Raw genomic sequence first — 26,383 nt, 5'->3', positions numbered from 1 at the left:
ACCTATATGGGCAGAAGAGAAAGTAAAAATGTCCGAAAACAAAGTGTATATTCAACCAATTAATACGCTGAATCAAATGTGATCAGTCAGTTATCAGAATGTACGTTTGCTTTCCATGAATGCGACGATGTTATTCAGATGGTGCATGTCGGAGAACATCAGTAGAGTGGTGTGTATGTAATTTATTAATCAAGCCATACAGAATTCCACCATGTGTCACTAGTTGCACATGCTCATGACAATCCTGTTGTTGATAGGGGACGACACTGTTTCTGATTAGTATTTTTGTGGCGCACACACATTTATATATATGTTGGAATCAGAGATGCTTTTATTAACTATATGTTAAAATCTACCAAGAATTTCTAAACCACACAGAATGCTCCATTGCAGAACTCTATACTAAATATTGTTTCCTAATTTGACTTGTGTCCTCGTAATTTAGATTTGTTTTTCAGTCAGATAAAACCTTCTCATAGCCATCTCCCCACCATAAAAACATTTTGATCTATAACATTAGTGTGACAGAAAAAAATTAGAAAACAAAATGGTAACCAGTTTGACTGATGAGAATTACATATTCTGCTAACAATTATTGATGTTTTGCGGAGCGATGGAACATATTTAGCAAAGGGTAATAAAATTGCATGATTCCCTGAAACCCTTCAGAGTATGTTGGATACAGGATTCGTCTCTGGAAACGAGTTAAACCTTTGATAATAAATTGATTTTTCCAGGAGCATCTTTCTGAGGCCTCTTCCACAGGAAACAATGAGGGTGCCAGACTTGCGGTTACTACCGGGTAGTTGTTATTCAATCATAATGTTGAGTCATGACACCATTCATCAATAACAGTGTAGAGATATATCCACAGTATGGTTAGATTTATTGTACACATAAAACAAATACAAAAGTATGAATCAACTCACTGGGTATAGCACATATACCAGACTGGATAATTGTAAGAATTGTCGTATAACTGCCCTCTACAGGCAACACAAGGTAAACTTTTGTTTATGGCATACAGCCTGATGGGAATGCTGCACTCGTGTACAGAGGTAAACAGCACTGGTAATACTTGCCAAGGGGTACAAATATTCACTACAAGTGTCTGCATAGCACACATCTCGGCTTGTTCATGCAGCCAGGTGTTCCTGATACTTGTGCTTCACGACACACACATCAAATATGCGTTCTTACTTTAAGAGACATACAAGATACGGTGTTAAACTTGTAACGGAAAGGATATATGGCCCGGGGATACAAGTATTGCAAAACAAACCACAAGAAATCACAGAGATGCACGGCTTAATAATAATATACAGTGTGCAATACAGGTTTGCTTCCAGACAATCTCTGTTACCATATTATGCATTGGAATGTATGCAATGAACCAGCTTGTATAAAAATTGCTACACAACTATAAAGATAAGAACACTGCTGTTTCCAAATATACCAGTGGTTAAATGCAAAGTATATATAGAGCGATTATTATTATAGATAAGTCAACAATTAATATTTACAAATTTCATCAAAATTACAAAATATTATAATAGTATAGACAAGATATTTTATTTTAAAAATAGTTGTAAAGACGAAACTTTTCACGTAATTCACAAACTTGTTGCTTTTAGTAAGAAATTTGGTGTAATATTGAAATGCGATGCTACAATTCCTCTGGATGAACCACCATGAATTTTTCAATGTATTTACGTCTGATTCCCAGATTTCCTCCACTTTTAACTAACTCTTGATAAGATTCCATGGGATACCTTTGAGCCAGCACTCTCAGCTCGTTGTGTTTCTGTTCTAGCGGAATCAAGTTCGGTCTTTGTTCGAGCTGATATTGGTGTACTGGTAGCACTAATGCGCAAACTAGGAGGGACGTTTCCTTGGGCTGTTGTAACAGGACTTGATGTTGATGGTTTCGGTGGAAGAGCCACCATCCTAGGCCGCGCTGTTAAGTTGATCTGTCCAGAACTGGCCTCCGATACAATGTTATGTATCGCATTCTCTATAACAGCTTCAAGGATAGAACCAAATTCAGGTAATCTGAAAAAAGATGGAAAAATTTCAAATTTAGTAAAACCATACTAAATATACCTAAGTTGATCAGTATTGCTTTGACATAACATTAATTCCATCGCAGGGTTCAAAATGAACACTGGTAGCACAATGTTGACAGTGTCTTATATAAGGGCTATCATTTTCTAAAAATAGTAGCCAAACTGGAGAAACAGACATAACAACCAGCCTGTCGGCTGAGGTAGCTCCATAAAAATATTCACCAAAAATAGAGAATTTGAGATTTTGACATGAAATGAACAAATCTGAGAAAGAACCATCCAAGGTACTTTCATATCAAATTTGAAAACATTCTGACTTGCGGTTTTGAAGAAGAAGTTGAAATTGTAAAGTTGACGATGATGGAGGACAATCAGTAATATGGGTGTCATCCACAAACTGAGCAATAACATTATTTTTTTTGTTTATTTGCATACACACTCTATGCATGTCTGTGAGATGCAAACACTGAACCCAACAAAGTACTCAATGTTACCACATGACTATCGGTACCAACTTTTATAATCAGTAGCTCAGCCCAGTCCTGTTGTCTCAAATGATGATGTGTAGTCATTTTAATAGCAAGGAATCACCGACAGTCGATTGAAAATGCAACTCAACTTTGAATAGCTCGAAGTTTGATGTATTATTAGCAAATTAATTCACCATATGGGCTGTTTGAGCGTGAAATCATAAATTGGTGATAGTACACAGGCCCCTTTTTTGAGAGTAAGTTCAGTCATTCTGCCGTAATTGTTACTCGTTGCAACAAGGATAATGTAAATTTTATATATATGCACTGTGGAAACAGTACACAAACACTATAACTATTTTCACTGCTGAATGTGCAGTTGACCACCAGAGTCAAACCGACAATCTCTCTGATAGTAGGTGGACACAATATCCGACATGTCATGTATCAGAACTGGAGTTGTTACATAATTATCAAAATAGTATGTCGTACCTTTTAATGTTTTGTCTGTCCATCAAATGCCTTTCTTCCTTCAGACTCTGTTGATATACAACGTTCTCAGCAACTTCTAGACCCTCCTCCACTGTTGTATCAATTGGCAGATCTTCTTCGGGAGAGGGTGCTACAGGAAGATCAGCCTCCTCCAAGGGGTCATCTTGGCCTTCTTCTCGATCTATTAAATGTTCATCAGTCGACGTTTGATGAGAGCTTTCTTCGGGTGAGGGTTCTCTCAGTGTCACTGTTCGTACAGTCGGAGTGGAAGTGGCACTTGGCGGCTTCTTCTAGAGAAATAAGAAAGTAAATATTAGTCTTAAAAAAGTTAATATGTCGCATGGTTCTCAAGCCAGATACTGTAAAATACTTTATTTTAGCTGGATTTTATTTTCACTGAATCATTCCTTCAGCAAAAATAGCGAAAATTAATTCAAAGTGAAAATAAAGTATTTTACAGTATATTGCAATACAAGTATACAGTAAGTACCCTGTAGCCACAAACTTTTTTATTTTTCTAGTAATTCTTTATTGTAGATGAAAGATATCAATCCAAAAATCCATGCCATTTTTTGTGTATTTTCAGGTTTTACTAGAATTTTTTTAAATTCATGACATTTATAATGAAGAATTTCATAAACTGTTATTAATATTAATAATAAATAAAAAAATATTTTTATATAGACTTTTTTTTTATTATAAAACTTTACAGCTATTCCTTACAACATTGATAAATTATTGTCATGAAAATAGCCAAAATGTAATAAATTTATTAAATTTCTTGCCTAAATAGAGCAAATAAATCTGCCTTACTTGTTTAGAATCTGGCCTGTCTTCTGTAGCAATCTGTGAAGCAGCTGATATTGTGGCTGCTTCATCGGTAGGTGAAGGAGTCTTTGGTCTTCCGTCATCTTCTTCCATTTTTAGCTGTTCTGACATGGTGCTGCGTGGTGGTCTCTCACTGAACTGACAGAAGTAAGGTATTGGCTCCTTGTGGATGTCTCTGAGAGCTTTGTGAAAGTCATGGTCATCCAGCAAACCCCTACAAGAAGAGTAACCAGTGTCAGTGATAGTGATGGATAATTTTAAGATTTGATGAAGGAGATGTTATCTTTCAGAGAGTTAAGTATGTATTTATTTTATTTATTTATTTTATTCATTGTTTGACCACACAGAATGGCCAATTCAGTGAAAAAACACTGATCTTCCATAGAACCCTGTTAAAAATACAATAACATTGGTAAATAAAACTATATTTAAAATGTAATAGTAGAGTTTCATCAATTTCAACTTTATTGACATTGTTCAAGTAGGTTTTTGTTGTCGACTGGGTCATACTGCAATGAAAAAGCCCTTCAGTAAGCATGGATGGGTGAAAGAAATGCTGTTGGTAGTGTTACTGTTGTTTTTTTATCTATATAATAACACACAGAGTCTGGGTACAACTTAACTCCCACGCTGGCTCTCGGCTGGTGGCTTTGTATTTTCATAAAAACATACAATATTTTACAGTATCACTGATATCAATAGGTTAAATTCATTTTTTTAGTATTTACAATACTAATTCATTCTTTTTAGTATTTGGAGGTATGTAAATGAGGTATGTATTTGCTAATACTGTAGAATACTTTATCTTCGCTTGGAATTTATTTTCGCCATTTTCACTGAAGGGATGATTCAGTGAAAATAAAATCCAGTGAATATACATTTTTTTCTATATTTTACATTCAACATTCAAAAGTCAGTGAAAATGAACTGTACACATAGCACCTGAAATATCTTTTCATGATAAATTAATTCCAGCTAAAATAAAGTATTTTACAGTACTTCATTAAGGTTTAGTATGTGACATATATTTTACTTTAAACTCATTAAAACACAGTGAAAATAAATTCCATACAAAATGCCCAAAAAAACTTTTCAGCGAAAATTAATTCCAGCGAAAATAAAGTATTCCACAGTATTTAGGCAGATTAGATATCTGGTAGTTTTGAAAGCGAACTAAGCTCGGACTGTACTGTATTTGAGAGATACTGTATACTAAATGATGAAGGACTACACCAAAGTTATCATTGTGAATATCATTAGTTCCATTCATCCAATTTATTTCTACACCACAAAAGAGTTCTCACAATAGGGCATGACTTGATTTGTAGTAAATAAAACCAATGCATACAGCTCACCTTAGAATGTTGCCCACAATAACAGAGATGCTTTCTCTCTCTTCTGTTGTACAAGGTCCCAGTAAATACTCTGGTTCAGCACTCCTGCCTGTAGTCAATTGTTTCTCACTCATGGATCTGTATTCAGAAAACAAATAAACAGTGAAGGTGATTCCCTCTGCAACTATAATTTTGAAAATGTTGTCTGCATGGAGGTTGTTTCCCTTTACTGTAAAATACTTTATTTTTGCTTGGAATTAATTTTCATTATTTTCACTGAAGGGATGATTCCGTGAATATACAAATTTTTCCTATATTTACATTCAACATTCAAAAGTCAGTGAAAATGAACTGTACACGGAGCACCTGAAATATCTTTTCATGATAAATTAATTCCAGCTAAAATAAAGTATTTTACAGTACTTCATTAGGGTTTAGTATGTGGCTTATTTGATGGTATGAATATACATAAATTGTGAGAAATATTTATGTGCATATTCAGTTCTGAATTACTTTGTGAATCCTGTGTGCTGATACAAAGGCATAAAAAAATTTAGTACCGGGGGTAAATACAATTCAATGGGAAACGGAAACAAACATGAACATTTGGATGGACTGATACATATTGAACATTTAGTAAAGAACTCGTACAATTCATGTGATTTAAAATGTTTCATGGAATAGTCACTAGACCCCATTACAACACTCTTATTATTAACCAGTTTGTTCTTGGCGATGTTATCAGTAAGACTGCATCGTTGTACATTCGTGTGCAATATCATCTAAATACTAAGTTGTTCTGTTGTCAAATTTAGGAACTGTCACTGTCTTGTCACTATCACAATTTATAGAAAATAATTTTGAAATGATAGTACTAGTACTATTGTGGGAACAATGGAAACAATTAAAGCTTAAAACATATGCACACATTTGTATCAACACAACTAGTAAACAGAAAAAACATTTGTACTCACCGGTCAATGAAATAATTCTGGACTTCACTAGGGAAATTAGTCTGGAATTCAGCAATGGTATGAGTTCTTGCAGTCATGCCTAAATGCAATAGGAATGTATCTGGCGGCTGTGGTTTGTTCCACAATGGCGTGCCTGAATCGGTTGACCTTTCTCTCTCTCTCTGTTCATCTATATCTTTTTCTGTTTTTTGTGATCTGATAGGTGGAAGGGTCTGGTATTTCTTTAAGTCCGAATCAGAGAGAGATCGCTCTGTGGAGTCTGTCTGTTTGAGTCGCCTGCAGGCTCTTATTCGTTTCTATCATAATAAAATTAATCAGATGATTTCAGTGATAGCCATGGATGACATTGAAATACACAATAGAGAATGAATTAAGATCAAGAAATGTTTTTTTTTGAAGTGTATAAAATAATAATTATGAAAACCAACCTCTCTTTTCTCCAGATCTTTCTCAGTGATGGTAAATTCATATTTTTGTCTTTCTTTCTCAGCTTCCCATGCTGCTAATTCTCTCCTATACTCGGCCAATTCAGTTTCGTCAGTGATCTGTGATTGTACAAAGGAAAAACAAGAAGGAAAAATTAGCATCAAACAAAAAACAAGCAGCCTCTCGGCTGAGATAGCTCCGCTGTTAGCAATGCACATTTCAATTAAAGAACAGAAGATATCACTAGAAAATGAACAATATGCATAGTATCAATGCAATGGGACTTGCTGTTTTCAACAAGAATTCAAAAATATAGTTTTTAATCATAAATGATTGTGGTTTTTAACAAGAAGAAAATATCACTTTTTACCAAAAATGACAAAAATATTCACCAAAGTTAGAGAATTGAAGATATCATTACAAAATGAACAAATCTGAGAGAGATACACATGTAGTACCTATATATGTAATATCAAAGCAATTGGACTTGCGGTTTTTAACAAGAAGTCGAAAATATCACTTTTTACCAAAAATGACAAAAATATTCATCAAAATTAGAGAATTGAAGATATGATCATGAAATGAACAAATCTGAGAGAGGTCTACCCAAGGTACATATACACCAAGTATCAAAGCATTCAGGCTTGTAGTTTTCAAGAAGAAGTCGAAAAAGTAAAACATTGACATGGACGACGGACAATCACTCATATGATAAGCTTCGCTCGACAAAGTCGACAGCGGAGCTAAAAATGAAAAAATATCCGAATGAATAAATGAATAAATTATTATTTTCACTGCATTTTCTTTCTTTCTTTATTTAAGGATGACAGAGTGAAACAAGATCAATAGATGTGGTAGATATGGTTCACGCTACTACCACTCATCTGTCAAATAGAACCAAGTACACTGCTACAAGGTGCACAAATATGTATTCCTACCTCGCATACTAGATCCAAATCATAGAAGGACGGTTCACCAGTAGCAATGAATGTAACTTTACACAGCATACTTTCCAAGGGTTGGAGAACACCACTGACTGGCTGAATATCAACAACCTGGTAGATAAAATGAATAAATGTTTGAAATAATTTTTTTGTAGGTGCAATAAGTCCAACAGTGGTCACAGTGTGTCGTGTTCGATATGGATCTCATGTAGGTAATATATAAAACATTTACACAACATGTAAAATGGTATGGGTCCAGGGTGATATATAATTACACATGCAAAACTAGTTTGATCTGAACCTCCCTTCAACTGTATAAACCATTCCAGCCCCTTTTACAAATGGTATAAACTACTGCAATCTCATTCCGCTGACAAACTAGTCCATTCCATTGTATACCAGCAGGGGGTTTCTTACCTGGCTATCAGCTTCTGAGGTGACATACCATTCATAAGATACAATATGTGAAGTTGATCTGTTGGTTATGTAGGTGGTACGACGTGACTGACTGAAGAGGGGCAAGTTACCAAAAGATAGTCGTTCTTGGGTCAAATACACCAACTGTAATAGAAACAAGAAAGGTCTTAAAGAATCGAAGATTCACTTCTTGATATAGAGTAAAAACTCACTTTGCGAACTCTGGTCATTAAAACAATAAAAAGATATCTCAGAATATGATTCCTAGTTATGAAAATCTAATGCTTCACTCCACATATTGTCTCACCTGTCTTGGTACTGGCACACTCTGTACAGCAGGAACACCGCTCAAGTCATGCTGATCTGTTAGCGGCATTGTGTCACCCATAATTCTCTTATCATAGCCTACACCAGTAAATGTAATCAATGCTGTGTCCCCATTGATGATATGAATTGGTACATCAACCTGCAAACACCATTGAACACAACAATCAGTTCAATATCTGAATTGATATTATTACACATTACAGTGAAATATGAGTATAGTAACAACCCAAGGGACTTCATTAAAATGATCTTTATGGACAGGTGGTCTTTTATATGGAGGTTGAATTTTTTTTTTATGGATTGCCAAGACTGTACTGTTTATACATTTATTTATTATCAAAATAGAACAAGTTTGAGTTAAGGAAATTAAAATTTGTTTTTGCTAATTGGCGAATACTTTACTTTAGCTGGAATTAATTTTCGCTGAAAAGACTTTTTGAGTGTTTTGCATGGATTTAATTTTACTGGTTTTTGAAGAGTTAAATGTAAAATATAGGAAAAAAAGTAGGAATGATTCAGTGAAAATAGCGATGATTAATTGCAAGCGAAAATAAAGTATTTTACAGTTCTGCTGAAAAACTGGTCACATAAGACAGGTGGTCTTTAATTAAAACACTGGTTGCTCATATGTTATGTCTTGGGTGTTCACACTATAAAGGTGATTACTAAAAACAGGATTGACTGTACTGTCAGATGTGTGGAAGTCACATCCTGTATATCATATATAGACAACCACTCATTCATCCAAACGTCTCAATTCATTGGGTATCAGATATACTTTCCAAATGTGCATGGGCCACAGACAGGCTGCTCATACTTTTATGTTCAATGAACTCAATTGTTGATTCAGATACATCATGACACCCTTACCATGTAGGTTTTTGCTTCCAGAGGAGAGAAGATCCATTCCACATATGCTGTTCTACCTGGAAGTATCTCCCCTGTGGGATTCAGACACTCAAATATATCATGATAGAAATTTTCCTGTATGAAGAAAGTGAGAGAGCGTATGTGAAATAACATGATTGCATAAAAATTGTCACATGGACACTACTACACTAGCATTTAGAAGATTTGAAGTATTTTTTCACTTCAGGAACATTAGAGTTATTTGAATAGAAAATGTGTGAAAGTTTTACAAATCTACAAAACGAATAGTTTTCACTTTTTGAGTGGATGCTCTGGCAGAGTAATATTAGACTGATTTTGAAATAGCCAAGATATAGTGAATTTTCAGTGACTACATTTGTATTATGATAGTAACAGAGTCAAATACTGGAATTAGAATTTGCATTCAACACAATGAATGTAAAATGCACATCTTGAATAATGTTTTTTCTTTTTCTCAAAATTCTCTTATACTCTAAAACTCACAAATTTCTTAGTATAGTTCACAACTGACCTGTCTAACATATTCCAGTGCAGTGAGATCCAGTTCATATGTTACTGGGATGGCTCCACCATTGTATAACTCATACACCTGCTTTGGGTTTGCGCTAGCACCGATTGGCACAGGGTAAAACATGTGCTTATTGCTGGGAAAATGGACATATTTTCTTTCAGGTTCAACAGTCACACCGATAAAATTCAACTGAAAGAGAAAAAAAAATATTACCTTTTTTTAACAAATTGATAATATAAAATTGATAGTATAAAAAATAGAAAATTATACATGTAAGACTACATGGTTTAATAAGGTATATACAAAATTCAATTCCATACCAATATTTCCCTGCCTCTCATCAATTTAAATAACACTGGTAATCTGTCAGTTCCTGGAAAGTTATGTCTGTATATGAATGTAATAGTCTGGCATTGACCGGGTTGTAGCGTTCCTTTATTCGGCTCAACACTGAACAATTTATTATCCATCACTCGCATCTGAAAAGGTAAAAAAAAAAGATAATTAAATATGAGTTTTCTTTTTTCGCACATCTTAAAATTTTACATGGTAATCTGAAGTGACATCTTCTACCGACTTTTAATTGAGATTTGATGTGTGTTATTGAAATTTTACATTTATCGTATTCATTGTGGTTATTATTTCAATGAAAATAAATAAGTGAATTGATACTGATATATTTTTACGGAAATTTATAGTACTTAGTAATTTTTTAGTCCCAATATAAAAGGTCAATGTTCTGGATGTAACGCAGCAACGATACCCGCAAATCCCTGTTGAATCAGTTTTTTATCATTGCGAACAGAATCACATTACACTTGACAGTTTTTCTTTGTTTTTATGGAGGTGATAACTTGTTGATTTGTTTGATACGCGACAGAAAAGTATTGTGAAAACAGGAAATCAACAATGACAAGAGGGATTCGCTAAATAAAGATTTCGCTATTACCCCCCCGGTACGTCATTTTACCTCAATTTGCTAAAATTGCATGTCACTTTTTCAACATGTTTTACAGTAGTTGTTATGTCAGAATACATGTACACATGTACTTGATTTTATCCCAAGACTAACATGACAGAAGTAAAAGGTTAACATACACTAAAATCTGTCTACACAAAATTCTGATTTCCAGTCTGTTCCACGCAGACTTGCATGTATACAATACCTCTATAAACCAAACATTCCTTTAAACTGAACAATTTTTCTCAGTTTTTTGAGGTGCTGTTCAGGTTTGCACTCGGATCATCAAATTTCACTCTCTAAGTTGCTCACATACATCAAGGTTACCAATGCATTGAACAGAATACCGACTCAACCAATCTTAATACATGTAAGGAAGTTACAAACACACTTACCTCATGTAGCTCCTCCTCGTCAAATTCACCCGTTTCTGCCCAGTATTCTAACTCCAGCTGTAAATCAACTGGAAACAAGAACGCCCAGTCGGTTGGCACGGCTCCCATATTCTCAATCATCAGATGCACCACGCAGTCTTCGGAATGCACCGGTGCCGCACCAAAGTTGAAGTCGAGGATTGCTCTGGTGTAGACTGGTGGGCGTCGTCTGGTGCTGTGTCTGGTGATCACCGAGTACATGAGTTCTTCGGCTGATGGATCAGCGTCCAGGCAAACATTCAAACTAAAGGAGTGATGAAAATATATTAGAAAACTGAGTAGTTCAGCAAGAGATATCACCTGGGTGATAAGTACACCAAACAACGAATATAACATTTAATTAATGCAGCTACAATACAAAAATGAACAGAAAATTTTCTCTCACAACAATCTTAAAATTCTCTTTTACCAGTATATGCCTTATAGATACAAGTCATTGTCAATGACACGTCCCCGTTCCGTTCATATTTGAGTGACATATACATTCAAAGCAGATCATGACCGAAATGCACCTGCATATGTACAACACATTGTGCTAAATCTGAACAAAATCCATCCATGCATGACTGAGATCCGGTTCTGGAATTGTGAAAATATGTGATTTTGATGCATTTTCGGCCTTAAAATAGCCATCATTCCGCTATTGTTAAGCAGATCATGAAACAAATGCACATATCTATTTGTGACATGATGTACCATGTGTGTGTGAAGTTTGAACTTGATCAATCCAGATATGTCTTGGATACGGATCCAGAACTGAATTCTTTAACAAAATGGCCGCCAGTCGGCCATTTCGAACTTGATCCGAAAAAAAAAAAGACGTGCATCAAGGTCCTATTATGTTTAATGTATGTACCAAATTTGAACAAAATCCATCCATGCATAACTGAGATACGGGTCCGGAATGGTGAAAATGTGCGATTTCAATGCATTTTCGGCCTTAAAGCGGCCCCCATTTGGCTATCGTTAATGAGATCATGAAACAAATGCACATACATATTTGTGACATGATGTACCTTGTGTGTGTGAAGTTTGAACTTGATCAATCCAGACATGTCTCGGATACGGATCCAGAACTGAATTTTTTAAAACAAAATGGCCGCCAGTCGGCTATTTCGAACTTGATCCGAAAAAAAAATGACGTGCATCAAGGTCCTATTATGTTTAATGTATGTACCAAATTTGAATGAAATCCGTCCATGCATAACTGAGATCCGGGTCCGGAATGGTGAAAATGTGCGATTTCAATGCATTTTCGGCCTTAAAGCGGCCGCCATTTGGCTATCGTTAATGAGATCATGAAACAAATGCACATACATATTTGTGACATGATGTACCTTGTGTGTGTGAAGTTTGAACTCGATCAATCCAAGCATGTCTCAGATACGGATCCAGAACTGAATTCTTTAAAACAAAATGGCCGCCAGTCGGCCATTTCGAGCCCGATCAAAAAAAAAATGACGTGCCTCAAGGTCCTATTATGTTTAATGTATGTACCAAATTTGAACAAAATCCGTCCATGCATAACTGAGATCCGGGTCCGGAATGGTGAAAATGTGCGATTTTGATGCATTTTCGGCCTTAAAATGGCCGCTATTCGGCTATCGTTAATGAGATCATGAAACAAATGCACATACATATTTGTGACATGATGTACCTTGTGTGTGTGAAGTTTGAACTTGATCAATCCAGACATGTCTCGGATACGGATCCAGAACTGAATTCTTTAAAACAAAATGGCCGCCAGTCGGCTATTTCGAACTTGATCCGAAAAAAAAATGACGTGCATCAAGGTCCTATTATGTTTAATGTATGTACCAAATTTGAATGAAATCTGTCCATGCATAACTGAGATCCGGGTCCGGAATGGTGAAAATGTGCGATTTCAATGCATTTTCGCCCTTAAAGCGGCCGCCATTTGGCTATCGTTAATGAGATCATGAAACAAATGCACATACATATTTGTGACATGATGTACCTTGTGTGTGTGAAGTTTGAACTCGATCAATCCAAGCATGTCTCAGATACGGATCCAGAACTGAATTCTTTAAAACAAAATGGCCGCCAGTCGGCCATTTCGAGCCCGATCCAAAAAAAAAATGACGTGCATCAAGGTCCTATTATGTTTAATGTATGTACCAAATTTGAACAAAATCCGTTCATGCATAACTGAGATCCGGGTCCGGAATGGTGAAAATGTGCGATTTTGATGCATTTTCGGCCTTAAAATGGCCGCTATTCGGCTATCGTTAATGAGATCATGAAACAAATGCACATACATATTTGTGACATGATGTACCTTGTGTGTGTGAAGTTTGAACTTGATCAATCCAGACATGTCTCGGATACGGATCCAGAACTGAATTCTTTAAAACAAAATGGCCGCCAGTCGGCTATTTCGAACTTGATCCGAAAAAAAAAATGACGTGCATCAAGGTCCTATTATGTTTAATGTATGTACCAAATTTGAATGAAATCTGTCCATGCATAACTGAGATCCGGGTCCGGAATGGTGAAAATGTGCGATTTCAATGCATTTTCGGCCTTAAAGCGGCCGCTATTTGGCTATCGTTAATGAGATCATGAAACAAATGCACATACATATTTGTGACATGATGTACCTTGTGTGTGTGAAGTTTGAACTCGATCAATCCAAGCATGTCTCAGATACGGATCCAGAACTGAATTCTTTAAAACAAAATGGCCGCCAGTCGGCCATTTCGAACCCGATCCAAAAAAAAAAATGACGTGCATCAAGGTCCTATTATGTTTAATGTATGTACCAAATTTGAACAAAATCCGTCCATGCATAACTGAGATCCGGGTCCGGAATGGTGAAAATGTGCGATTTTGATGCATTTTCGGCCTTAAAATGGCCGCTATTCGGCTATCGTTAATCGGATCATGAAAAAAATGCATGTGCATATGTCCCATATAATGTGTGATGTATGAGTGAAGTTTGAACTTAATCGGTCCATGCATGTTCGAGATACAGGTGATCACGGACGCACGGACGCACGGACGCACGGACGCACACAGGGCAAAACATAAGTCCCCGTTTTCGGACTGCGTCCGAACGGGGACTAATAAGCACACAATTACAATGTGATAATATACATAACATTAACACAACACAAACTAGTATAATCGCTTCAATTTCATAGCAGTGAACATTTCATTGATACCCTAGAGACACTGAGTCACTGCGACTTTTGTGAAATTTATGTAAATTATGTACATAAAAAATTATGTAAATTAGCAAAGCCTTGTCACCACTTTCGTCCTAGTTAATACATGTAGCTAGTAGGAATGGCTAGATACTAGATTATTGGCTAATTTGAATAACAGAATATGTTTTCCACCTCTATTATATTCATTCTTATGCTAAATTGGCTTTATTGTTTAATTTAATTTTAGTTAAAATTGAACAGTTCCGTTCCATAACGCCATGGGGAGAACCCTGGATAGATTATGTATAGTCAAAATAATCTTCCCAACTACCTGTTTTACCTGATTTGTTTTTAAGTTTAACAGTATCTTTAAAATGTTGTTGCTTGCAGCAAATTCAAACAAGTTGATGAAGAGAATTTCACCGGCACTAGAGACAAGCTATCAGTATTCATGGAGCAGAGAGAGGCTGGCAATAAAACTTACTTGTCTAATGAAAAGAGGTTCCACAATCTAGCTTTACTAATTCCGTTAGCACTACCATAACATCTCGCATCGGTCACCGCTAAACTAGGATACACACCAGTAGCAGTCAACTCACATAGCTGCACTGGTGCGTTACTCTGATTACCCTTGGGTGTCAGTAACTCGTACGACACAATGAATGAATAGTTAACTCGGCGAATCGGTCTAACGGTCGCCAGGATGATAGTCCTGGATCTGGCAGGTAGCGTGCCTGACATCTGATCAAGATCTAAGGCTGTAAAAATAATAATTTGTCATTTGCTAAATAATTTTTAACATTGTGACAAATTGTTGTAAAAATATACCATAATGTATAATATTATTCAGTTCACACAATTACATATGGGTAGAGCCTGGCATTCAATGTAAGTCCCATACAACAGAAAAAGCTGAAAATCTTAAATGTAAAATGTAATCTTAAATAGTGTTATCATAACAAAGTATACTGTAATTATGTTGGTGCTAAGTCATTGTAGTAATCTGGACAGTCATAATGAAATAGTTCAAGTGTTTCCATACTATTATTACACACTTTTTTTTCGAGAAGGTAAGCAAGAATACAAAACTGAGCACAGCCCCTGGGTTTTAGGGTCAAACAGTAAAGCAATAAAGTATGCGTGTGTTCACTTTCGCTGAAACCACTGCTCACATTTTTATACATTCAGATAAAGCTGAGAAATTAATGCATTGCATGACAATAAGTGGGCATGTCTATAATGCTATTGTACTGGAGACAAGTGAATCTTTAATGAGTATCACCATAAAACAGCTTTGCGCAAACAAATTGCACACTTACCTATTGGATCGTAGGCAGTTTGGTTTTCAGGGTACGGTCCATCAATGATTTGCTCAATTGCAAGTTTATAATAAAGATCACAATCATAGTCGTTGTAAACTATAATCTCCCTGGAAGCTGAACTACCAACGACTACGTTGCAGTAATTGATCTTGATCTGTTCAGCCTGTAATGTGATAGTAAAAAGTATGTATGAAAACTCAATACCGGTGTACTGTCTTTACACTAATACAGTGTCAGTACAAAGTTACACTATAATATATTCAATATTGGTTCTATTGGAAGCTCATCTCCAATAGAAGGGCATATAAACCAAAAATTGCATTACTTGTATGTGGAATCATGTGCTTTATTTTGCCCATAGAAATACCTCTATAAAGTATGCGAGTACATTCATGACTTACTAACAGAGCTAATACAGTATTGATATACCGGGGTATGTATATATAACATGAAATAAACATGATTACCCAGTAGATCGAATATTTAGCAGGGTTTGAACTTTGAGGGCTACCAATATTTCAAGACCAAACAAAACTGACTGAAACTGTGAAGGAAATCTATTTTTATTGCATACAGGTGAGGCACTTACTATTAAGACAAGTGTCATGCTATTCATTCAAACAATATTCTGCCCATGAGTAAACATTTCATTGTGAAAAGATGAATGGCTATCTCAGTCTCAACATACTTCATGGTGAATAGGACATAAAAGCACAATGTATTTATAGAGGGAACTTTTCTAACTTTTCCAAAATTATTTTTTCAAACAAGTAGGTAATAAGGCAATTATATATATATATTTTTTTTTTGTTAAAAATTAGTAGATAATACATAAAAATGTACTAAATGTAACACCAATGTTTTGGTAGAAAAAAATTATTGCATACAAAAATAAAAATAAAAATACAACTAGAACTTTGTGAAATAATATTCCCCAACAAATTTTGGAATCAAGTAGCATATTGAGCTTCATGGAAATAAGTTGAGCTAGCATTTCCTGTCATGAAATTGTTGAATATCATCATTCTTACATGGAAATAAATATACTCACCCTAATATCACCGGAAGAACCTTCACCCACAATCCTCAGCGTACAACTCTTCTTTTTATGTTTACTTCCCATGATTTTATCCGGGACAATTTCAACGATGGGTTTCAGCACATACTTCTCATGGTCATGTGGAGTGAATGTCCACATTTGAGACTGTCAGGGATACAAACACAGAAAGTTAACACACAGTACACTAGGACAAGTAATAAATATCTCATTTACAGATCACGCTATGATTTAAAGTAGAGAATTAAAGAGCACAAGTGGAGGATTCTTGTAACCAATTATCACTGCAAAAACTGACCTCAGATGGTGTTAGGTCCAAAGCACATCAAAAGACAGTTAGAAAAAAACCATACGATCTGTGTACTACACCCACAAATGAATATGTACCCCTCCCTCCCCATAATAGAATGGAATTACCTGTGCCTCATTTGGGAGGATACACCCAGTAGATGGCTCCACAGATATAATCTGTCTATCACTGGCATGAATCTTCCATTCAAAATTCAGGGGTGTTCTTGAGATGTTTCTTATTTTGTAAGGCCGTTGACTAGAAGTTCCAGTACAGGTTGGTTTAAGGAATAAACATGCCTGGGAGGAAAAAGAAGACAATTAGACTTGTCCATTGTATTTGATTAGTGCTACTAATTACCAGAAAAATCAGAACAGTTTTTAATAATTTAAAGAAGAGTAAATTTGACAACAATCTGTGTCGCATGAAAACTTTATAATTTTTTTCATAATTTACAAAATTTGTACTTTGGTTATTAACCTTTTGATCACCAAAATCAACTTTTATCTCTTTCAGAAAATAAACCTACATCATTTTTTTGCATGTTTTTTCAGAAGTTTTGAATAAAAACCAGTAGCTAATAGGAAATTATAATAATCTGGTTCAAAAATAACAAAAAAATTATATAGAACACTGTAAAATGACTAATTTTCACTGGGTTTAAATTTCACTGATTTACCATTTCAGGCATAATCAGTGGGTTTTAAATTCACGGTTTCGTCATTTAGATAATGTGTTCTATGTTAAATTTTACATATTCACTGTGTTTTAATTTAGCGCATTTTTCCAGTCAGCGAAATAAGCTAAATTAAAACCCAGTGAATAATTACCCCCTTTACAGTATTCAAAAAATGCAAACTGTAGCAGTGATATTTTTGTTTGAACAATTACAGCATTCTATGGGTTAACCCTTGCATTGCAATTTATTCAAAAACACAGGATTTTTCACAAAAAATAAATATAATTTCATACATTTATCATAAAATTGTAAAAAAAAACATATTCTCTAAGACCTGTTTATTTACCTCATTTTCCAGCAACAATTCTGGTGTTTCAGCTGATCCCACTAACATAACACCGTGTACATGTTTAGCAGCATCGTTTAGTTTGACTTTCAATATATGTCTGTGTGTCTTTGCTATTTTGGGGTTCATTCTGACTACGAATATCTGGTATTTATCTTGCAGGAGACCCTTGCTGGGTTTCACTGAATAAGTTCTGTAGAAGAAAGCAAAACAGATTAAGAATACTGTGGAGGAAATTTATACTAATAAGAGTTAACATATAACGTATAAGTGTTTAAAGATTTATTCATCTTTGCAATGTGTACCAACTTTGTTGGGGCACCTTGGTGTTGTTGAATTTCAGTTAACAGAATGGAGTTCTAGTAACCGGTATGCCCCCATTGTGCCAAAGATTGAATTAAACAGTTTTTACCAATACTACATTGTAAGCGTCGTGTTTCATGAAAGCAAAAAAGATTACAAATACTGTGAAGGGAAAAAAAAGAATATGAAACAAGATAGCTTACCCTGATGGATCTGGTTCAAATGCATAATGTATTGGTGTTGTACCGTTGTTAGTCAGTAGTAGCGTCTTGAAAATAGTCTCATTTGGTGATACTGCAGGGAATAGCTACAAACAGAAAAAAAATATCTTATTAAAAGAATGATAATGTTTTTATAATGCATGGCCTGAGAAAACATCAAGAACATGGAAATGAGTTTATTTAGGATGCAGTATGTAATGAAATGATGAGGAAATCCCATCTCAACTCATCAATAAAGTTAAATCTGACTCAAAAAGTGAAATTTTAGTATGTTGGAACATTATTCTAAAGTTTTAGCTAACGAAATTCAACTGAAACAAATCATCAACATTCACATGCCGAGTAAATCATTGAATATTTAATATGTATTTTTCACAAATTGTACAAATTCAGACCATCATTTATTTCATTAGAAGACCCCAGTGTAATTTAGAAATAATCACAGAGTTCAACTATAACACAAAAGCTAAAGAATGCTAACTCACCAAGCTCTTGGAGTCTAATGTAAATCGTGGTAAAAATGTCTCATTTCCTGGTTGGAAGGTGTGTCCTACAGTGTTCAATGTCATACACCATGGTGGAGAAAATGTTTCATCTTGCACAAGACGATAGTCTCTCATACTCTGGGTGAACAAAAATACATATATTATGAGTGTATTGCCAGGGCTTATGTAAACAAAATAACAGACAAGAATTGAATCTTAAATCTACCAGATTTTAACTTGCTAAGGCGAGTGATTCCGCCACTCACCTGTCACTCATCCAAACATAGATCTGATTATCATTCTTCAAATCCATACTATTTTAAGGAGATTTTAATAGTATAGTTCTCCTAATCACTCAAATTGATGTGTTCAGAAGAGACATTTTTAGCGCCTGGGTCATTTTTAAAAGTCAAGGCCGATAAGTCCTTGCTGTATTTTTTTTGATGAGTCACAAAACAAGTTTATATTCACAATCAATGACCTAGTTTTATTCAAATATGAAAATTACTACCGGGTATTAAAGTGCTATCACCTAGATTTGAATTCTGTTAACATACAGTTTTGATCGCTGTCATCAAACAGGATTTTTTACTTCCCCTTTTTTCTATTGTTTTCAGATGCCAGATAGACAAAGAAGGCTGGATGCCATTTCTCCAATGACCAGTAGGAGACAAGCACAGTATAATGAACAGATCCTTAGTAATTTTATTCATGATGTTTTATATACATAAATCACAAGTTATACAAGTCCTCAACTCACCTTGTAAAAGGCATAGCATTCTAATTCCGCTCCAAAAAACTGGTTTGGTACACCCTGAAATGAAAATGAGACAACCAATTGTCAGACAGGGCACATGTGTAATTACTAAAACCTTCTGAAAGTTTGTTTTATTAGGATTTGGGATATGCACAACTAAGAGATTGAAAAGCAAACTGTACCTGTATTTTGCTCTATTAGTGTGCCACAAATCAGTTAGATTTGTATGACCCGGTATAAGCATGAATGATATATAAACAAGTTTAGCAGAAATCAGTAATAGAAATAATGTAATATAAGTATGATACTTACAGGCTTAAAAGCAACTTGGAATGAAAACGTCTTCAATGGTGGAATATCACAAGTAGCTGGAGTCACTGAAAATACGTTTTCTGTATTTGTCATCCATACAACAGTCACTTTACCCTTGGTATGGTTGGTGGCGTGTATGGTCCTTGGCTCTATTAGACGGATATTTGTACACTGACCAAAATCAACTGTTTCGACGTCCAAGCTGACGTGTGGTACAGTATACTGCAAGTGGTGGGAAATGATGTTAATACCTTCAAGTCATGTACACTGGTAATAATAAATGTTTGATTATCCTTGATAAACCACGATTATATGACAATTATGGCATATACCCCTGAATTTACTATTATTACTGTCATAAAATGATAAAGTGATCATCCTTTATCTAATCTGTACCAGGGTAAAACTGTCTCAAGTCTTAAATTAAAGACGTATTGTACATTTTTGAACTTGATTTAGTATTTTGATCTCATGCATGCAACCAGGATACAGCATAAAACCACAGTACATTCTTGAATGAACATTGGCAAATTCTACAACCCTGGTACAATTGGTTACATTATTTCACTATTACAGTTGTAGGAATCATTTTCAATGACTTTGATCATGTCATCACCATGTACTTCTACATTGACTTGACTACACAAGAGTTGATGTCATTATAAATCAACATAGCAGATGGTCCCAATAAATTCACAATAATATATTAATACAAGATTACAAAATAAAAACAAGGTACAGATGCTCATGAGATCGCAAGCTCAAAAATTTTTTTCCATTTATTCCTGATTATATAGCAAACCTAATCATCAACATATGGGTGTACAATAACCTATCAAAGAGAACTTACTGGTTTGTCTGAATAATGCCCGTCATCAAAATATTCATGCATGGGTGGCACTGGTTTGGGTTCCTGAAGGTACATCTCCATGGCTTCAGCTTGCTGACTCATCAGACAGCCTTCAGGATCCACTGCAAGTTTACCTTCACTGAGAAGCTCATTCAGTTGCTGTAAAAACAAATCAAGACGAATCTAGTGTAATCTAAGTATTCCTAAAACTGTTTTTGTACATGTGATTGCATGTAGGCTAACTATAATTATATAAATAACTATAAATGAAAGTTATTTATTTTGGTTTTCAGCGTGACAACTTTTGCATCAGTTTTTAATCAAAACTGTAACTATTATCAAGCGTGAGGAGTTCTTATAATAGATGACTGGGAGGTCAAACTAATCAGCCACTTTGATGCCAAATGTTGGGAGACTTGCATGTGACCTTGTACCACACACAAAATTAAATGCTGATTGCTGTAAAAATGAATGCCATCATGCGATGGGTTGTGTGTGAACATAGAAACAATGGAGTACTAGTATATGAAACAATACACACTCAACCAACCAAAATTAAATACTTGTCAGTGCAATGACAGGCAATCTGAGGTCTGAATTTTCATGCACTGTTGTTGTCATATAAATGGCTATTTTTGTGCTGATGACAGTGGGTGGCACAAATAATGGAATCTTACATCTGGTGGGAAAAGAGACAGTCCTCTAGCCATGTGCACTCTGTATCTGCTGAGATGTTTTGGCTGTAACACCGCTGGCTTGATTTGTTCTGCATGACAAGTGCCAATTAGATCTACAAACAGTGGATCCTGTATTGAAAAATAACAAAACATTATTACACATTGGTCACTTATGGTGATTTGTACCTTTTTATTATTAGGCTGGTGTAAATTTATACTGAGCATTATCCAAATTGCAGTTTCAAGAACTTGATGTATACATACATTTACTCCCCTATGGAGCTGTGCATGATTTTATACAGACGGTATTTTTGACCTCAGGAAAATCAGAGTTGATGTGGCAACGAATATAAAACAAAATGGCAGGATGTTGAATTTTAATACGCAGTTGCCAGGTATGCCAAAGTAATAAAGGTGAGGCAACGGCCAAATAAACTGACCTTGGCTGGCAAAGATACTTACTTCATGCCATCAAATTATAAAATATCTCATGAACATTCTGATGGTTATCTTAAAGTTATACTGCAAACCATTTTTGCTGCTTGAAGTTGTCTGATTTGAGAATTTTAAGGCATATTGTGCAGACAAAGTTTTGCGAAAGTCACTGACACTTAGGATCCCAGAGAGATTTTCACAGCTACAAAATTTCGGATTTTAACTGACTCGGGTAATTCACATAAATTCATCTCTCCCAGAAGCAGTTCACAATTTTATTAATGCACTATGTTTGTTAATTCGATGACCTGTTTAAATAATCTTACCTGGTTTTGTACAAGGCATGTTATTCTCCTGTAGTAGTTGATTGCTTCTCTGGGTACAAAATGCATGATGATGGTATCAGAGGCACCAGATTGCAGTAATCCGGATTGTTTCTCAAACTTGAATACACTCTCATAGCAATCAATCAAGAACTGTGAAATGAGCAGAGTGTGGATTAATTAATTAACTGACTAGTTTATGCACTATTTTCAAGAGACAACGCAAAAAATGTTTTTGTATAAATAAAACCCATTGAACTTCAACTTTTCACAAAATAAACCTGTATTAAGTTTTTTAAACAACCCCTGTACCCAATAAAAAATTTGTGTTCATTTGGTACACAATTAATAATTAAATTACAGGAATAAAATAAAATATTTGTACGACATTGTTGGAAAAAATTATTATATTGAAATACTAAATATCATAAGGTTATATTGAGTCATATTTATTATCTATTTATTTTGCCAACATTTCCATAGATCGCATTTCAATTTACTGTTATAAGTTGGATTTCAAACCTTCATTATTCACTAAAAATTCAATGCAGGAAACGACTTGTACAAAGTTACAGATACCGCATCAAATAGCTCATCATGAAAAACCAGTGCCCAGTAGCCTCATTCTAAGTTACAGATTCACTTTTAACTGTGAGGGCGCTAGACTTGTAAAGTATTTATGCAACTCACCTCATAGGTGGCATCCACGTCAGATTTATTTGTAATGGTTAGTGTTCTTGTCTGCTGTTCACCGGAATCAATACGACTGAAATTCACAACTTTATTGCTAAGTGAAACAGTGGGCCCTGCAATAAAAAGAGAGAAAAGCGAATAGTGGTAAATGAGTTTGGAAGTCACTACAGGAACATTAATTATTTGAGTACCAAAGTCAACTTTTGTCACCATTCACAAAACAGTTCTATATACTGTATGTGCATATTAATTAGGTAATTTACATATCGTTTAACCTTTGAGCACCAAAGTCAACTTATGTAATCATTCACAAAATAGTTAAATATACCATCTGTGCATATTAATTAGGTAATTTGCATATCGTTAACCCTTTGAGTACCAAAGTCAACTTTTGTCACCATTCACAAAATAGTTAAATATACCATATGTGCATATTAATTAGGTAATTTGCATATTATTAACCCTTTGAGTACCAAAGTCAACTTTTGTCACCATTCACAAAATAGTTCTATATACATTATGTGCATATTAATTAGGTAATTTGCATATCATTAACCCTTTGAGCACCAAAGTCAACTCTTGTAACCATTCACAAAATAGTTAAATATACCATCTGTGCATATTAATTAGGTAATTTGCATATTATTAACCCTTTGAGTACCAAAGTCAACTTTTGTCACCATTCACAAAATAGTTCTATATACATTATGTGCATATTAATTAGGTAATTTGCATATCGTTAACCCTTTGAGTACCAAAGTCAACTTTTGACAGAAAAACCTATGTATTCAAATGACAAAAGCTGCCAAAATTTACTCTAACTATTCTAAAACATTTATTTAGTTACCTTTACATCTGCCTACCAGCTTGACAACTGTTTTACTGATGTTACCAATAGCTTGTACTTGTACATAATCAACAGATTTTTCACCAACAATTTTTGGGGTAAAACTAACCTGAATAAGCCAAGAAAAAAAACACACACAATTTAGCCCACAATTTATTGAAAGTTTTAATTTTAAAATCATTCTTTGTGAGACATGGTATTTAATTTGAATTGGTAAACTTAACTTACCGGTATTCTAACAAGTGTTTCAGCTGGCACTACTCCATTTCTCTGTTTACAAGTAAACACTGTATCAATACGAGTGGATGAAGTTGGATGTTCTATTGTATAAGGGGCATTGACCTGCAGTAAACAGATAGGAAACATTAAGAATATTTTCATCTGTATTAAATTTATATTCCTAACATAAGCAAGAACTTGGTTAGGCATCAATTGTCTTTTCAAACAAATTTTTCTCAAGAAAATTTGAAATCTAGAAAGTTTTATTGAAAGATCAGCAAATAACTTTTTAGTTGTACCAGTCACATGCTCTAGTGAATCTAATCTCATTTTGCTTACTCACTTGGTGAAAAAATTGTCTGTGTTGAAAAATTACTTTTTTTTTTGTAAATTTTAATCGCACTGGTATATAATCAACTTGACATGAGAGTATAGAAATTGTTGAGCCTTGAAAAAGTTTCCAATTTTAGATGTTTTTTTGAGAGAGAGAAGGCAGTAAGAAGGAGATCAGTTTCCCTATTCTCTTTTTCACTGGTAATACTTTCATAATAACAAATACATCTGGGTATGAGAATAGACCAGGATTAAATAATTAACAAGTTGTAAGACCATGTGTTGTTTAAAACAGTATTGTCAGTAAAACTGGGACATTAGCCACCATCTTTGATTTGAGCTAACATTGCCTAAACATTTTTCAAATAACTAGTAGTTGTTACATCATGATTTTAAGTTGCTGCTAACTTAGTTCGGGAAATACAAACCTATGAAAGTTTTCCAGTGATGGTCAGAAATCAATATTGATGGATAGTGGTTAAGCATTATGAAGAGAAATGAATAAATCGTGTCAGTGTCAGACATCCTTTGATTAAAGGATGTAACCAATACCTAACATTGAGACAGCAAATAATTTATTGAGAATCCAAGGATGTACTTACAGGTGACAGATTATGAAGTTCAATGTATTTTTCTGTCTGTCGACCAATAGCAACTTGTCCAAACTCTATCACAGCTTCAGCATTCAAGTTCTCAAGGGTCCTAGGGCTTTTCCCAAGACTAGATACCAGTAAATGTGGATATTTTCCTGCAAAAAGCAATAAGGATAAAAATACACATACCATGTCTAGCACAATTTCTGAAAGTATTATAAAACCATTAATTTTTACCGACATTTAATTTCACTAAATGTTTTGGGCATATTCAATGTGTTTTAATTTCATGAATTTATCAAGGAAACAATGAGTTTTATTGTTATTTCACATGTTCACATAGATTTAATTTAGCAGATTTTATTTTATCACTGCAAATATCGAAATTAAAACCCAGTGATAATTAATGCATAATACAGTATGTCAAGTACTTAATATATTAAAAGTACCATTCAGTACTATATTTTTTTTTTCAATATGTTTTTCTTCTTTAGAAGAGTTGATGGTCATTTAAGTAAAAGTTGCAAGTTTGTTTACATAGCATCAGCTCTACAGATAAAGTGAGAAATTAATCACAAACCTAAAATTTGGCTAATTGGCAAATACTTCACTTACCGATGCCTTCTAGCTTGACAGTCTTATAACAGCTGAGATCATTTCCATATTTAATCACGGCAGTTGTTTCGTACACCAAGGAAGATTTCGGTTTGAAAGTGGCTCTAATTTTACATGATGATTTGGGATCCAGAGTTCCTTCTGGGGGAACCACTGTGAATGGCTCTTTTATACTCCATTCAAAGGGTGTGGTCAGCTCACTATTGAAAAAAAAAATTAAATAAGTTGCACGAATTCAGTTAATATGTTTTATTTCTCGCTTATTTATTAGGTAATTCAAGTGCAACCACAAAGATCAACTAGAAATAGCAGTAGAACTATGTAATCCTCTTACCTGATGTTGTTAATATCAAACGTCATCTCAATGTTATCTTGTGCAGCACACATACCAAACTGGAGATGTTCTGGAACAGCAAGTTCATGCTTTGGCAGCACTGCACAGATCGGCACTTTGAATGCACCATCCTAAACACAAAGAGATAATGTGGTTGTAATAAAATCAACAGAACAAAGTTTAGATGTAACCTACATGGTTAAATTCTTTTTTTTTTTCACATATCGACAGATTTTAAAATAGTTTCCTGAGCAACTAATTTGATTACTAAACCAAATCTTCAAAATAAGGTGTATATAAACTTATTTCCACACACAAAAAAAATTACAGTTTTCAAATTCGTTGTGTTAATCAACTCAATGGCAGTCATTTAGTACAGAACTGAGAAATTTGTGAAAAGTGAAGCTCTGGTCTGAAATAATAGTAGGTGATTCCCAATTTTTTTTGA

General features: G+C 34.6%; 1 protein-coding gene across 1 annotated transcript in view; it reads right to left on the bottom strand.

Annotated features, from left to right (window-relative positions):
- Positions 1–867: 867 nt before the first annotated feature.
- Positions 868–26,383, bottom strand: part of LOC100373429 (cilia- and flagella-associated protein 65-like) — a 28,060-nt gene continuing 2,544 nt past the window's right edge. The window contains exons 4-34 of the mRNA XM_006820487.3: positions 25,936–26,066; positions 25,602–25,801; positions 24,996–25,141; positions 24,070–24,183; positions 23,842–23,950; positions 22,992–23,107; positions 22,305–22,454; positions 21,544–21,672; positions 20,867–21,025; positions 20,017–20,238; positions 19,708–19,761; positions 18,948–19,085; positions 18,445–18,548; positions 17,939–18,131; positions 17,042–17,212; positions 16,619–16,771; positions 15,565–15,730; positions 14,730–15,003; positions 11,037–11,319; positions 10,001–10,159; positions 9,681–9,869; positions 9,149–9,262; positions 8,259–8,417; positions 7,952–8,095; positions 7,529–7,645; positions 6,593–6,709; positions 6,165–6,460; positions 5,212–5,328; positions 3,842–4,070; positions 3,029–3,318; positions 868–2,052 (exon numbers count right to left, since the gene is read on the bottom strand). Coding sequence (XP_006820550.2) covers positions 1,740–2,052; positions 3,029–3,318; positions 3,842–4,070; positions 5,212–5,328; positions 6,165–6,460; positions 6,593–6,709; positions 7,529–7,645; positions 7,952–8,095; positions 8,259–8,417; positions 9,149–9,262; positions 9,681–9,869; positions 10,001–10,159; positions 11,037–11,319; positions 14,730–15,003; positions 15,565–15,730; positions 16,619–16,771; positions 17,042–17,212; positions 17,939–18,131; positions 18,445–18,548; positions 18,948–19,085; positions 19,708–19,761; positions 20,017–20,238; positions 20,867–21,025; positions 21,544–21,672; positions 22,305–22,454; positions 22,992–23,107; positions 23,842–23,950; positions 24,070–24,183; positions 24,996–25,141; positions 25,602–25,801; positions 25,936–26,066 — 5,256 coding nt within the window. The 3' untranslated portion in view covers positions 868–1,739. The remainder of the gene's footprint in view (positions 2,053–3,028; positions 3,319–3,841; positions 4,071–5,211; positions 5,329–6,164; positions 6,461–6,592; positions 6,710–7,528; positions 7,646–7,951; positions 8,096–8,258; positions 8,418–9,148; positions 9,263–9,680; positions 9,870–10,000; positions 10,160–11,036; positions 11,320–14,729; positions 15,004–15,564; positions 15,731–16,618; positions 16,772–17,041; positions 17,213–17,938; positions 18,132–18,444; positions 18,549–18,947; positions 19,086–19,707; positions 19,762–20,016; positions 20,239–20,866; positions 21,026–21,543; positions 21,673–22,304; positions 22,455–22,991; positions 23,108–23,841; positions 23,951–24,069; positions 24,184–24,995; positions 25,142–25,601; positions 25,802–25,935; positions 26,067–26,383) is intronic.

This window comes from Saccoglossus kowalevskii, chromosome 22 (assembly GCF_978046115.1).
Source record: "Saccoglossus kowalevskii chromosome 22, keSacKowa6.1, whole genome shotgun sequence".
NCBI classification, from domain to species: domain Eukaryota; kingdom Metazoa; phylum Hemichordata; class Enteropneusta; family Harrimaniidae; genus Saccoglossus; species Saccoglossus kowalevskii.
Note: the sequence above shows the minus strand (reverse complement) of the source record. Positions and strands in the feature narration are given on the sequence as shown.